Raw genomic sequence first — 16,641 nt, forward strand, 5'->3', positions numbered from 1 at the left:
GCCATAGTTTTGTTGTTAAAAATGGGTTTATTTAATCGTCCTGGCTGACAACTTTTTCTTAGTTGAAATTTGATAAATCGAGTTGTTGTTTTATGTAGTAACTACAGTAACTAACACTCCATTTTTAATCGAACTAGAAGATTGACCAGACTTACTTCTAGGGACTCTAAAGCGAATTGAATTCGCGCGCTATCTGACAGTCTTGATTCAACTAGTTGCGCAATGCAAGACGCGCACGGTATGTATGAACGTGCATGCACGTATTGCACGTATGTATGCACATGTCAGTGCGCGCGCGATATCTATGTATTGTAATCGGCCACCGATTCATGGACGGACGTTGCGATGAATCGTTGAAACGGGTAGTGAGTGAGAGCAAGTGGAGGGTTGTATGAGAGAATCGTCGTCGTCATCGAGGACTCGTTCGTGACGAGCGAATCGGCGACGGCGGGAAGAGATAGCGGGTAAGACGACAACAGCGACGACGACCGATGAACGATGTCGCGCTACCCGACGCAGACCAAAACAAAATGGCCGATCCCTCGGCGGCACCGTTGTTTACTCGTTTAGGGAGACGTTCTGACGCGGACGCGACGAGAGCGGTGAGGCGAGGCACGCTTGCTTATTGATTCTCTTGCTGCTACCGCGCGCGTCACACGCTCCGCGTCTCGGTAACGGTGCGGCGACATTTACGATTCGATTCCATTCGCTCGCGATATTCTAATTTGCCGACATCTCATTTCAATTCTTTTATTTTTTCCTGCACAGACGAGGAGAGCAGGCATTGTTGCGGTGCTGGTAATCACTCGTCGCGGACAAAAGCATGAATCCCGCGGAAACTCCGTTGACAACGCTGCCGTTTATTATCCGGGAACGCGCGTAACGTCGTGCTTGATGCTCGAGAGTACTTCACTGATCGACAGAGGGATTGATTCACGAAACTTTTTGCGAACGCGAACTCTTGAACAATTTCGCGCCCAGGTAACCATAACCTTAAAACGGCCTTTAGACGCTCAATAAGACTTCTTTTTTTTTCTCACACGGATAAGAAAAAGGGAAACAGTAAACTGTACAATAGATTCAATCATAAAGAGTTGAAAAAGAATAATCTATTATTGCACACTATTTGACTATTCCGCGATTGATTGAAGACTGTATGGAATTTGTTTTGAATTGTTCAGAAGAGTATTGTACAATATTATTGATCGCCCCGGGACTACCTAATGCTTTCTATTAACTCTGGAATGTTGTTGTGAGTGAATTTTCATTTAAATATTCTATTTTAATTTATTTTTTGTTGAAATTTTGATAACTTAAGGGCATTTGAGATATTTTATATTACAATAGTGTTGAGTCTTGAGTTATTTTAATACCTTACAATTTATAGAAAGTTAGATATAAAAAAAACTTAATTATATGAGTGAATTTTTATGACTGTTCAGAAATTGTAAAGGTATATTACTTTATCTTTGTTTAATAAATGTTAAATATGAAATACCCAAGTACGTTTGATTACACTGGAGATGTTGCTTAATGCAGTCTGGAGTACTAAAAAAAAAATATAAGTGGTATTCCAAGGTTAAATTGTTCAGTACTGTAATCCTTTATCAGGAATAATGGCTCAATTAATAAATGCTAATCTTATCTTTACTAGTTGATCCAAATTATGCTCGAATAGTCAGTTTGAATATTCAATATCACAATTGTATTTATATACAAAAGGTAGTCTACGTTACAAAATGAGCTATATAAAAATTATAAATGTTTTGCATTTCATCTGAAATAGTGGCGCTAATTATATACTCTTTGTAATGTTACTTTTGATTACCTCATTTGATCTCAGTTTAAGCAAATATATTAGCAATCTTCAAACTTAATTACTTTTTTTATTGTATTATCCAATTTTTAATAATTTACATACATTGCTTATATTGTGTACATAGAAAGGATTTATGTTTATTATACAAATTCTGTTTAATATAACGTTTATATAAACAATAATTATAATTTATTGAATTTAAATTTTATCAGAAATAGGGAAAATTATATTATGGTTAATTTTTAATGTTGTATGTACTTTTATTAATACTAAAATCTGTATTACATTTACTGTGTAAGCTATTACAAGGTTCTGTTTTACACATGATACATATGATGTATCATTTATCCTTATTGTTTCAAATATTAAATAAGGCTAAATGCATTGTGCATAAAATGGACTGCACTTTATGTTAAATGTATTGTCTGTATAAACAATGTATGAATTGCTGGATTCAAATTTTATTAAAATTTGTGGAAACTTCTTGTTTTTTTAAATGTATGTACACTTATTTTATTAACATTAAAATCAAATATGTTGATCTTAGAACCTTAGAACTACATTATTTTTTTTGTATTGTTATTCAAGTTTAATAAATTACATTGCTTGTATTATTTACATGAAAAAGATTTATGTAAACAACATAAATTATTTGAAAATAATTCATGTAAATCCAATCTTGAAATGTACGCACAATCCTGTTTAATATTATAAGTTTATAATTTGTTTTCCCTCAGACAAGCAAGATGTCCAATTCATACATCATCGAGCCACAGGAGAGCTCTGAGAAGAAAGATGATACGTTAATCATCGTTGTCAACGATGACGGAGTAATATCCGTCGATCAAGCGACTCTACAAAATTTGATAAGTAAGTTATCGCAAGCAAGTAGAGTAAAATAAGAAATACAGACAGAAAAATAGTAAATTATTCTAATTAAGTATTACTTGTTTCAAATATATTTTATACAAGTTTATATCAGAATTGGATGAATTAAAATATTTTTGTTAACTAAATTAAGTTAAAAAAGAAAAAAATTATAAATTTAGTCTTATTAAAAGTTGCATAGTTAGTATTAAATTAGATTAAAAGTTAATTTTGAAAAACATTAAATAAAAATTCTCAAGTTTTTAAAGTTAAATTACTCAAAACAATTTATAATATGAATCATCTAACATATTTAATATCTTGTAAAGCTCTTGGTGCCTGTAAAGCCCAAGAACTTCGCGTTGATAGTAGCGACGTCCCATCGCGAACAATATTAGAAATTACTAATAGGCATGAAACGTGACAAATTGACAATAAAAATTTGTCGTTTATGTCATTTTGTTATTATGTGTTTTATTGTGCAAATGTAATTTGTCTCGTATTTACCAAATTTGTAAAAGTGGATCGCAAATAAAATTTCTTTGAATTTTGTACATAAAAGTATATTTTTTACTCCATTCAATGGCTATCCATTTAGTGGTATGTTTTCTTAAGTAGGTTTAAATTTAAGTGCTTTTTACGGCTATTTACTGACTGTTGGGCAGAAAAAGGATAGTCAAGGTCCATTTTTACAAGTATTTTAAAGCGATCTTGTTTCGTTTTATCCAAATTTTCTTTATTTACAAATACCATGGTGGAAACTTTAGTTTAACCGTGTGTTTCCTGCCTGAATATCTTTACTTTATATGCTTTTTATGACTATTTATTATCAAGCAGAAAAAGGATAGTTTATTTTTATAAGTATTTTAAAGCGATTTTGTTATACTGTTTTATCCAAATTATCTTTATTTATAAATGCTACGCGGAAACTTATGTGTGATTTCTCGCTTATGACGTGACGACTTCAATATAGCCGTGGTGAATAGAGACAGGAGCCTTAAATGTATATAAAATAATAAAGAAATATTTTTTTTATAGAGAATGTATTTTAGGAATCTATTTTTTCCCTTTTATATAAGTAAATTTTTAACTTGGGGAAAAAAGAAAGTTAATAAGTCAAAGTTTGTGTGTTTTAAAAATAACTAATTAAAGTTAAAAATTAACTTATTTAAAATTAACTCAATTAAATTAAAAGTTATTAATTTTTTTAATTTATAAAATTTTTAACTTTTTTTAATTAATAATTACCTAACCATAATTTATACATATGAAAATCTATTACAAGATTATCATAAACATTAAATTTATTCAAAATATATTCTGAACTCTAGTGATTTAATATTAATGCCTATTTCCACCAACACAAATTAACTTTGATCTCAGTTTAATTTACTCTTTATTTTTCTTTAGTTCTAAGATTTGGAAAAAGATAAAGAGTAAGTTAAACTGAGATCAAAGTTAAGCTACATTGGTGGAAATAAGCATAAGAGTATTAAGGTGAAAATTTATGTATATATACGTGTGTGCGAGCGTGCGAGCGTGCGTGCGAGCGTGCGTGCGTGCGTGCGTGCGTGCGTGCGTATATATTAATTTTATATTTTCTAAAAGAGAGGAATACTAAAAATGAATAGTATATAATAATAATGAATTGTTTTTTAAATATTTTGTGATGAGTATATTTTAATTCTAGAATGCTATTTTTTTGCATTAATACTATTTTGGTTGAAAATTTATCTATATAGTTAATAACTTTTTTAGAATTTTAAGAATTTTCTATTTTATATGTGTTAGAATAACTAAATTAAAAATTATTTTAATGTAAGATTAAATATTATCTAAAATCAAAATTTTAATAACAATATTTGTACAAAACTTGATTTATTACCTGGATGAAAATTCACCTATATCACCACTCTAGGATTAAAATTATTATAAAGAAAATATTCTTTGTTGAAATAATTTAAAGATAACTATTATTTAAAAGAAGACAAGTAAATTAAATAACAGTTTTTTTACTAGTAGAATTGATATTTTTCTGATAATATCTCATGGAAGATTGACATGAATAAATAATGCTCGATGAACGATTAAAACAGTATCAAATTGTTGTTTTAGTGAATCAAACGAGTGCTAATGTAAGCGTGGTAAGATTGGGACAAGCTGACACAGACAATGAAAATGGGGATATAACCTTGACAGTAGATCCACCGACATTTGTTCATTCTACATCAAGCTCAATAAACGCCAATGCCAGTACTGACCCAAGTGGACTGGTAGATCCTTTTATGGATCTGGAGATGGATCCAGAACAGCTGGAAACATTACAAACGGCTCTTCAAAGTGAAGAGGCAAAACAAATACTTGGAGAAAATGTCACTGCAATGCTTGGTACTTTGTATTATTTCTATATATGTGTGTGTGTGTGTGTGTGTGTGTGTGTGTGTGTGTGTGTGTGTGTGTGTGTGTGTGTGTGTGTGTGTGTGTGTGTGTGTGTGTGTGTGTGTGTGTGTGTGTGAGTGAGTGAGTGAGTGTGTGTGTGTGTGTGTGTGTTTATATATATATATATAACAAAAAAGCAAAAGAACTTTATATATATATATATATATATATATGTATATAAAGTTCTTTTGCTTTTTTGTTCAAGTCTTATGACTGTAACAGTACAAAAAACTTTTGTTTGCTCACTAACTTGTAACTTTTACAATTTTGTCAATATAAATTATCTCACTCTACTTACGAATTTTTGGATTTACGATTGACATACTATTGATTAAGTAAACTGGTAGATTATAAGCTAATTAAGCACTTGTGAATTAGTGTTCTAAATTATACATGGCGTTCAATGTATGACACGGTACCTATGATTTTTTAAGCACTTCTGACAGTTAAAAAAATGAAAGGTGAATATTTATTTACTTGATGTAGGCTACAACTTGCAATAAAAAAATAAAAAAATTTTTAATAAAATAAGTTGAAGTTACTTTGAATTTTTTAAATGACACCATACACTTTTTTCTCATGATATTGTAGGACTTTTCAGAATGAATTTAACGCTATGGTGAGTGTTATTTTTATTGATTTTATTTATACACAAATACATGTAAAAATATCCATTAATAAAAATTTGCTTAATAAGAAAATTTTATATTAAATATCAACAAAATTAATAAAATACATTCACATAAATTACATAGTTGCGTTTTTTTAATGGATATTTGAGATTCATGTGTTTGTGTATATAATGTCAATAAAATCAATAAAATATTAATAAAAGTAACATTTATTATAGTGCATTGAGTTTATCTTGAAGATATAATATTATGGAAACAATTGTATGGAAACAATTGTATGCCATTTTAAACATTTTAAGTGACCTCGATATTTTTAATTAAGAAATGTTTTTTTTATTCTTTATCACATGTTATAATCTGCATGAAGCAGATGAATGTATATTCACTTTTTAACTATCAGAAGTGCCTAAAAAATTACATGTACTTATATATAAATATATAAAATATATATATATATATATCAACTTTAAAAAAACTAAATATTATATTAAAAGTTATATTTTTAAGAAATAAGTTTTTAATCACTTGTTGAAGTTAATCTATACTTAAACTCAATATTAATTTTATAATAGCAATTATATTAAGAATAATTTTTTTTTAATTTATTTTTTTAAATAGAAATCTATAATTGTATTTATTGCAATACAAAATTATTTGGCATTCATAATATATTAGTTTAAACAATATGTATGATAGTAACAATTACTTAACGCTATGTTATTCGACGTACAATTAATTTGATTCACAACCAAAATTTTGAAACGTAACCCGTCGTAAAAGATATCTATAATAAATATATGCCGAGTTTGAGATGTTATGCAAATGCATATTCTATCTATTTCTCTCATTTGATAATTAATTTACAATTTTTCTATATATTAAATTTTTTAGATATGCTATCAAAAGAAGAGTTGCAGAACACTATGCGATATAATGTACAACTAGACCATTGTTACACAAGCCGATTTTCACCTAGCGATCCAATGCCAAGAGACCCTTTACCAGTCGTCGATGATTTACCTGAATCCACTGATGTACAATTTATACAAACATCCTCTCCTCGAACAACTATAATGTCATCATCTATTAATAACACGGACAATGCTGGAGTTAAAAGCAAGAATATTGTAAAAAATATAAATGTAATTATTCTTACATACACATTATACAAGATTTACTGTACATAATGTTTGGCAACAAGTTGGAGAAAATTTAAAAAATGATTTTAGATGATACAATAAAAATCAATAATAATAAAATTGCAATTAAATTTTTGTTTTTAATTTTAAATATTTGTAAGCACTTTCTACGTGAATATTTAAATATTTACAATTACAAAATTGATTATAAAATTTTAAAGGCTTTATATTTTAATTATATTGAAATACGTGTTTTACACATTTTTTACATAAATATTTAAACATTTGTAAAAAAAGAACATTAATCACATTTTATTCTTGATTTTGTAAGATTTCATCTAGAACTTTCTTCCATCTGTTGCCTTATACCTGTTGGTATTATTATCTGTGATCAATTAATATATTTAATATTTCGTAGGTATCATTACAAAACAAGCAAATAAACAGGCCAATACGTAAAATGCCTGTGTCTACACTTGCAACTGGGCCTTCTAGAGCTAATACAGGCATTGTTGGGACTCCTAAATTGCCAGCACATCAGTCAATGCCAAGAAATATAACAAATGTCCAACAAGGAGCAACTAAATGTATTATCTCAATTATTTTTTAATTAACCTAAATTAGTTATATTGAATGTTAAGAGCAAATTATCAATACTTGCAGTACAAGCCAAAAATAACAAAGAAGAGGAAGAAGAAGATGATGAAATTACAGAATCGTCTACAGAGTCTTCGGAACCAGAACCACCGTCCGATAATGATAACGATTCTGATTTTGGCCCTCGTAGCTCCAGGAGAAGTAATGCTAGATCTCGAGGAGGACGAAAGGGTCTTACTACAAGAGGTGGTAGCATGACAGCTATTCGAAGAAGAGGTCAAAAGCAGTTGGATATAGAACAAGTGCGGCGATTAGACAGGGAGATGGCTGCTGCCGTTAATGCAATGAAAACTCCTGAAAAAGACGATAAATCAGGTGTGTATAATTGTGAATAATTAGTTTATTCGAAAATACTTGATTCTATAACTGAATGAAATAACGTGACATTTTTCAGAGAGATTTAATCCTACTAAGAGTAAGAGACAAGTCAAGACATTTGGTGGGAAAAAGAAAGAAGAATTGCAGTTTACAGAAATGTCTCCATCTCCGTCTCAAGAATCGCCACCAACATACGAAAAACCACTACAAACGACAAATCAAGTGAAAGCAAATTTAATTAGCGCCAATATGATCAAAGGTGATATGGTACTGACCAAACCCGGTCAAGGACGAGCCAATCAAAAGGTTACGTTTATTCCAAAACATGTTTCAATGAAATCGAACGAACTTAAGAATATCGGGCTTAAAAAGACCGTATTGGTTTCAAAAGAAAAGCTTGTTAGTCAAACTGGTACAAAATTTTTCACGACCAAAGATGGGAAATTACTGCAAATACCAATGACGTCTAAGAGTCCAGTGAATCCGAATGTGCAGATTTCTCCAACAAAAACGTTAGTAGCGCAACAAGTTGGATTACATCAGTCTGTGACACAGCAACAAAATGTGGCCCAAGACTCGCCGATACCTCAACAACCAAAAACTGTTTTATCAGTCAGCAATTCGCCGATAAAAATCAAGTCTGGTGATGTAAAGAGAGAAAAGAGAAAATCTGACGGCAGCATAGAATCACTTTCAAAGGGAGAAGAAAATTCCACAAAAACTGCCGAGATCAAGACGTTAGATAGTCAGTATTTCTTTACTTTATTATGCCAGCTAAGGACTTATCACTACTGTTCGGAATCGACTTGATTCTCATTGAAATATGTTGTTAAATACGAAAATCTGCACGATACATATTTTTTTTATATTGATCAAATTTACACAGTGCAATAATCTTTTAAAAACTTAGATTTGATTTCAAGCAATTACATAGTTAAAAGTGACTTCAAGCATCAAAACGCGAGACTAATAATTTTCTAGTTTATATATATATATATATATATAAAATAATATAATATATAATAAAATATATAATATATATATAATATATATGTATATGTATATATATATATATATACAGGGTGTTCAAAAAGTCCCGGGCCGGCGAAATATCTCGAAAACTAAGCATTTTAGAAAAAAATGTTTCAGATAAAAGTTGTAGGGTTTCAAAAGATCTATTTACTAATCTTATCAGTTTGACCTTGGATGGCGTCGTCAAGGTCAGATCGAAATCACATTAACTTTTTTAAATGGAACTGCCTACTTTTTATTGCATATTCTTGTAGCTTATCTCAAGACCTTTCCAAAACATTATAAACAAATGTATTTTCGTTAAGTATTTTTCGAGTTGTGAAGCTTGAAAGTTACAGTACATTACAGCTTTCAAGCCTCACAACTCGGAAAATACTCAACGAAAATAAACTTTTATATTTTCAGTATATATATATATATATATATATATATATATATATATATATATATATATATATACTGAAAACTAATCCAGTTTTCAAATTGCTCTGTCAAAATTTCGGGAAATTCGCAATTAAAAATCAAAAAGCTATTTTCACTTATTTTGCTATATAATTATTATAATAAAGAATACAAATTAAGGACTCCGCATTAACGGTAGCGACATTTTGTCGCGGACAAAATTAGAACTAATAGGCGTGAAACGTACGTGACAAATGGACGTTGAGATGTTGTGCATGTCATTTTATGTGTTTTATTGTGAAAATATGACGTGTCTCGTATTTACCAAATTCGTAAAAATGGACCACAAGTAAAGTTTCTTTGAATTTTATACATAAAAGCACATTTTTTACTCCTTTCAATAGCTATCCATGTGTTTTCCTGTCTGGATAGGCTTCACTTTACGTGCTTTTTACGACTATTTATTGACTGTTAAGAGGAAAAAGGATAGATAGTCTTTACTTTTACAAGTTTTATAGTCTTTATTTTTACAAGTATTTTAAAGTTTTTTGATTAGTCTGTTTTATTCAAATTGTCTTTGTTTACAAATGACACGTCGGACAAAATTACGTGTCATTTCACGCTTATGATGTCACGACTTCAATATGGCTGCGACGATTAGACAGGAGCCTTAATTTGACAAGCAATTTAAAAGTAGTATTGATGCTAAGAATTAAGAAGCATCTATAAGATCCCCCTCCCTGAAAAAATTAAATGATTATTGCAAAGAATAACACTCCAGCCAGGATTTGAACCTGAATCTCGCTACATTCTGTGGGAGCGTTCTACCAACTATTGAGACATGTAGTGATATTCCTCGCTATAACCAATATATGTTAAATACTAAAGTTTTTAATTGTTAATACTATATTACTTTTTTCAGGTAACGTAGTATTAACAAGTAAAAACTAGTTTTTTTTAATGTATTTTATAACTATTTAGATTTTTCAAAATGCTCTTATTATTTAGTTTTAAAGAATTGTATTATTCAAAGGGATTCTAATTGTAAATTGTTTTGTTTTATCGATCAAACATTTTTTAGCTCACTATTTTTGTAATTGCACTTACAGATTTAAAAATTCTTTTCTACAATTAAAATACAGAAACCAATGTAATTGAAGCTGGTCAATTTTATATAAAAAAAGTTTAAGAAATTTAGATTTTTACCTCTTAGTCCAATATGGCATTCACAGCTATTAATGGTTCATTATTTGCTTTATGCAAAAATCTGTAGTCCGTACAAATGTGAATTAAATGAAAAAACCTTAGAATTAAGCTTAGAAATCTAATATAAAAGAACAGTTCCTGAAAATTTACGCGATGCATGCACACGATATTAATGTAGTAACATATTTATACTATTATGTAGTAATGTATTGACGTTTTGTAAATCATATGTGTGTAAGTTGATGTACAATCAATAAAACTAATAGTTTTAGTCTCAAATCTCAAATTGGATCGATATAAAAAAATATGTTTCTTAGATTTTTATTATAACACATATTTTAAGAATTGAATCGCGGTTGCGAACAGCTGTGATTTTGTAAGAAAAACAAATTAACACCTGAGGAATTTTAAGTTATATTTTTAAAACATTTTTTACAGGTGCGAAGAAACCTAAAAGAGATAATCGAAAAGCTGCGGGCTACGTAGTTGATACTTTGGGTCCCGCGCTTTTTTCAACACCGGACATAATTCGACGAGTGGGTTCAAATAGTGATGGGAAAGTCACAGATAATCCTGCAACACCTACAACTCCGACTACACCTTTTGCAACAGTAGTACCTACATCTGGATCACCAACTAGCTCTATTCCCACAACCGTTTCATTGAATATTGGCATCATTCCTGATTCAAATGTAGTGCAGAACACTTCTAATCCTATTAACAAAAAGACAATATTTAATACTTCTGAACAGTCTGTTCTGTCAGAATCGCAATTAAATGTCGATGGAAACAATAGTGTAACGACAGGAAGCGAAAACGAACAAAAAACAGAAACAAAGACGCCACTGACGGAAGAGTTACAACCGTCATTAGATACAGGTAAAATTATTTTTTATGTCGAACTGATTTTGTAATATTGATTTCTCAGTGTTGTCCAATATGCTATTTATTCACACGTGATTTTTAAAAACTAACACTTGTTATCTTTATATTTTGCAATAAATTTTTTATGTATTATTGTTGCTTTGTTTCTTTTTATTTTTATAAAGTAATGTATGCTATTTTTATAAACATATTTTGCAGTTATTTTTGTTGAATTCTTTTATTTATTCACATTATATTTTTATTAAAAAACATTTAAAAATATTTTGTTTCTATATTATCTAATCATATAAAATACAGTAGAATTACTGCACTATTCAACGAACAAATAAAAACAATTTAATTACGTTTTCAATTACAAGTAAACAATTTTAATTCTTTATTAAGAATCTAAGAAATATCAATTTGCAATTTATTATATTATGAATATTATTTTTTTATTTTAATATTTTTAAATAAGTACAAATGATTGAACAATGCAATGATCTCATATAAGTGATATGAAATTTATATTTTATGTTACTATTGTATCTTTCCCTAGTATCAAAAACTGCTTTATTAGAGATAATCAATTCAATACTATATTCTAAGTTGCACTGTTTTGAAGAATAATAAGTTTTATTATTAACTCTCTCTGATAAAAATGTATCTGTATTTGTTTATTTAAAACGTAAGAAGAGCATTCTTCTAATTCTTTAACTTCTAATTTTCTAAAAATCTTACAATTTAAATTTATCCTACTTTTCTCACTTTTTTTATTCATAAAAATTACTATAGAGTAATAATTATTAAAAACATTTTATGCACTTGTTTAAGGTGGAATTGAAGGAGAAGACCATTTATTAGCTACTTTAGAAATGGAAGCCAGCAAACACGAGGAAGACCTATTCGCTGAAGCGTTGTTGTTACAGGAGGAACTTGGAGTTGATTTAGCCGAGCATGTGAGTATATACAGGGTGTCTGGAAAATTGCTACGAATATTTCGAGACGTGATTTGGGATCCCAAAAGAAGGAAAAAAAGCTATATAAACATAAGTCCGGAAATAAATCGTTTCTGAGTTATAGCCACTTTTATACTTAAAAAAATCGTATTTTATAGTCCGCGTGGCATCTATTCTTAAATTTTTTTATTAAGGCTCCTGACTCCTCAGCCGAGAACTCCGCGTTGACGGTAGCGACATTTCGTCGCGGACAAAATTAGAACTAATACACGTGAAACGTGACAGATTGACGATGAAATGTTATCGTGCATGTCATTTTGTTATTATGTGTTTCATTGTGAAAATATGACTTGTCTCGTATTTACCAAATTCGTAAAAATGAACCTCGAGTAAAGTTTCTTTGAATTTTATACATAAAAGTACATTTTTCACTCCTTTTAATAGCTATCCGTGTGTTTTCCTGTCTGAATAGACGTCATTTTACGTGCTTTTTACGACTATTTACGGACTGCTAAGCGAAAAAAGGATAGTCGTGACCGATATTTAGAAGTGTTTTAAAGCCATCTGATTAGTCTGTTTTATCCAAATTGGCTTTATTTACAAATGGCACGTCGGACAAAATTACGTGTCATTTCACGCAATTTTTCGCTTCTGACGTCACGACTTCATTATGACCGCGGCGAGTACTCAGGAGCCTTAAATTCCTAAATTTTTTATTTTTATTTCTTATTTTTAAAATTTTTGAATTTTATTATTTTTTTATTTAATTAATAATTTTATTTTTTTTTTTTTTTTTTTATATTTGTAATTATATTATTTTTTAACACATTATTTAATTAAATAAAAAAATAATAAAATTCGAAAATTAAAAAAATAAGAAATGAAAATGAAAAAATTAGGAATTTAATAAAAAAATTTAAGAAGGAATGCTACGCGGACTATAAAATACGATTTTTTTTAACATAAAAATGTCTGTAACTTGGAAACGACTTATTTCCGGACCTATGTTTATATAGCTTTTTTTCCTTCTTTTGAAGTCCCAAATCACGTCCCGAAATATTCGAAGCGATTTTCCGGACACCCTGTATAAAGTAATATATGATTCAAAATTTTTCGAATTTTATATTATGAGTGGATTGTGTTTTAAATACAAATGGTATTCAGTTGTATAGTCCTTATTTCTTTTCTTGGAAATATAGCAGATAAAAACATTTGACGCGTTTTAAAAAAAGGCATTTATTGAGGATTGGTAAAAAATTGTCTGCATTATTTTCTGTGGTACCGTTTAAAGTTGAAAGCGTGTTAGATACTGAAAATATCTTTCACGTTCTCAGAATAACATATTGCATTCAAGTCTTATGGTTGCCTAATTTTTTTCTGAAAAATACAAAGCTAAAAGTATCATCATTGACTATTAAACTATCGTGTCTCATATAACCATACATGTTTTTCACAATATCGACGCTACCGCGAACGTGATTGGGGAAGAAAGTATGTCGATCGACGAATTCGTTAGAAAATCGCTAATGTAAGGATGAAATAACAAGAAAAATGATCGAGAGTGTTCTTCAAAATCAGAAAATACTAAATATCTGGGTGCAAAATGAACTTGAACGCATTACGCTATTCTAGGAACATCACCATTTTTAATATCTATGAAGGTGATTTGAAGAGTAATTTGATTTGACATTAACCGGTTCAGGACTAGCGTTCTATATATAGTAACTCAAATATCTCAAGAACGGATTAATATTTTTTTAATGAATAAAGTACTATTTTAATTAAGATTTTAGACTATATTTTGATGTATGTCATTACCCATTTTCATCATGATTGCAATTTTTAACTTTTTAAGGTCGCGTTTACTTATATAATCATTTAATAAAATTTGAAAAACTTGTCTGTTTTAATGTTCTGTTCAAAATAAGAAATCTTTTAAATCTATCGTTTTCTGATTTTAAATTATAATTAATTGAAAGTATCGAAAAACGTGGTTTAAAGCATAAATCTAATTTTGTATGTCTAACACTTTTCTTCTTATATTGAAAAAGATAAAAATTATCCAACAGGACAAAAAAGATGTATTGTTTGTACTATAAGAGCGAAAAAAGTTGCTAATAAAAGATCTAAATTTGAATGTAAAGAATAATATTAGAATCTAAATGATTGTTTTTAAATTTATCACATAGAAAATTTTAATGTATTATTTACTAAAATTATTTCAAATAAGTTTTTTTTTTTACTTGATCTTAAAAAAGATAAAAACAATAATTTTACAAATAATTGAAGAGCCTTCACAGATAGATCTTAGTTTCTCTCTAATTTTATAAACATTTTTAAGTTCACGAAACTGCAGTTTTAGATAAGGTACTTTATTAGAATATTTCATTTTTCAACATAATTCCTAGAAGCTCAACTCACTTTCCTCAACGTTTTTTAAGGTTTCCGATTTCTTTCTAGAAGAATTTCTTCAAAATAATCATTTATGGTTTCTATCGTTTCTTCATTTGATCCAAATTTCTTTCTGAATGTATTTTTTCATTTTATATCATGAGCACGGAGACGATATCGTATAATTTTATAGGAAGTATTTAAATCTTATATGAAACAAAGATCATTTTATTTAATACTTCTTTACAGAAGACAAAAATTCTTTGCTGTATATACAATATGCAATAGAATACGTCATGGAATATAATTCCAATATTCACCATCGGTGTCTTGATACATCTTGACTGACAATATCTTCCGAGATATTACTAGCGCTAGCAGTGCATATTTATATAGTCATCAAAGAGTTATTAAAGAAAGGAAATATGACCATATATACGGTTGTTGTACTGATATTTTCTATGAATATCCAAACCAAATTTCTCTTCAAACCACCTCTGTTTTCTACTTCAAACGATGCCACAAATGTTCTATAGATCAAACGATGCCAATTTTTTACTTATTCTTAAAAATTATATCTAATTTTTATATTGCACATATAAATAATACAAAAATTTTGGCGATTTTCAACCTGGATCAAAAATTATTTTAATGAGAAGTAAAAATGTACTATTATAGAAATGTATTATGTTAAAATATAATGACAAAAATTTTCGTTTTTTTTAATGTAGGAGAGTAATATTTTGAGCAAAACAAAATTTAAAGAAAATAATTGCGTAAGCTCAATTTTTGCTCCACGAAACTTAGAATATATTTAACTTTATTTAATTAATGATATTTGTATGGCGCTGGTTTCTGCCTAAATACTTAAATACATTAAATATTAAGCAGATATTCATAGAGAGAAAGGTGATCTTCTATTTATTTTTTGTGCAGTAACTTTGTTAATAATCAGTATTTTTAATTGAAAATTTAATGATTACATTTGTCAGTATTATTCAATTGATTCTAGACTCAAAATTATGAAATATTTATTATTTAAAATGTTATTTATAAAAATATGATGACATTGCATAATAGTTTAAAGAGAAACAGGTAGTAATGTGAATTTTAAAACACTATTTTATCTGGTTTTATATACAAGAATAATAATTTTATTTTATTCATAATGCAATTAAATGACACAACTGTATATTTGAAAGAGAGTTAAAAATGAAAAGAATTTTATTATTGATTTTTTTTTCACATTATAGGCTGCATTAAGTGATCCCAGGCAACGAGTGATTCCGGAACCGTTGGCATCAAGTAGTATGCTTATATCACCTACGATAGTATCATCTGAACAAGACTCTAAATCAGCCGAAGTAATATCAACGGTACAAACACCTGTTTCGAAAGAAACAAACAAAAAGCCTTTGAAAGACGATAAAGAGCCAATTGAAATTGTTCGAGGCAATCGTGTGATTAAGTTACCTCCTATCGAAGCACCTGCTACTAGAAGTAAACGGCTACAAGCGAAAACTGAGACACCGCAGGCGAATCCGGAACCGGCAAAGAAAGTAGAGAAGCTTGCGTAAGTAAAGAAACATACAATAATATGTAGGGTTGGGAAATAATTTCATCATTACATGTAACGAACTTACAATTCGATTTTAACATAAACAACGATTATTAAATAATTTAGATATAACTTTTATAATAATTATTTGTGCATTGGTATAAAATCAATATTTAATAAGAAATATTTTAAAATATTTCTTATTTGAATATTGTGTAAGTGCTATGGCATCATATCTTATATGCTTTGTGAGATTGCTATGACTTCTACACAAGCTACACTTAAACAGGACCACATTAATGCACTCTATTTTCTCTCTATAGGCTTGTTTCACTTAATGCTCATAACACTTATGTGT

The 16,641-nt window shown here is 28.9% G+C and overlaps 1 protein-coding gene across 5 annotated transcripts in view; it reads left to right on the forward strand.

The window, feature by feature from the left end:
- Positions 1-276: 276 nt before the first annotated feature.
- The window catches only part of LOC105196229 (death-inducer obliterator 1), a 29,490-nt gene continuing 13,125 nt past the window's right edge, over positions 277-16,641 (forward strand). Inside the window, exons 1-11 of one of the 5 annotated variants that reach the window (XM_039452299.1) lie at positions 277-464; positions 769-981; positions 2,557-2,689; positions 4,802-5,074; positions 6,649-6,899; positions 7,315-7,483; positions 7,560-7,868; positions 7,948-8,616; positions 10,950-11,390; positions 12,210-12,334; positions 15,979-16,298. In XM_039452299.1, coding sequence (XP_039308233.1) covers positions 895-981; positions 2,557-2,689; positions 4,802-5,074; positions 6,649-6,899; positions 7,315-7,483; positions 7,560-7,868; positions 7,948-8,616; positions 10,950-11,390; positions 12,210-12,334; positions 15,979-16,298 — 2,777 coding nt within the window. In that variant the 5' untranslated portion in view covers positions 277-464; positions 769-894. The other 4 variants (XM_039452298.1, XM_039452297.1, XM_039452300.1 and 1 more) reach the window with 4 other exon arrangements.

Source organism: Solenopsis invicta, chromosome 8 (genome assembly GCF_016802725.1).
Source record: "Solenopsis invicta isolate M01_SB chromosome 8, UNIL_Sinv_3.0, whole genome shotgun sequence".
Lineage (NCBI taxonomy): Eukaryota > Metazoa > Arthropoda > Insecta > Hymenoptera > Formicidae > Solenopsis > Solenopsis invicta.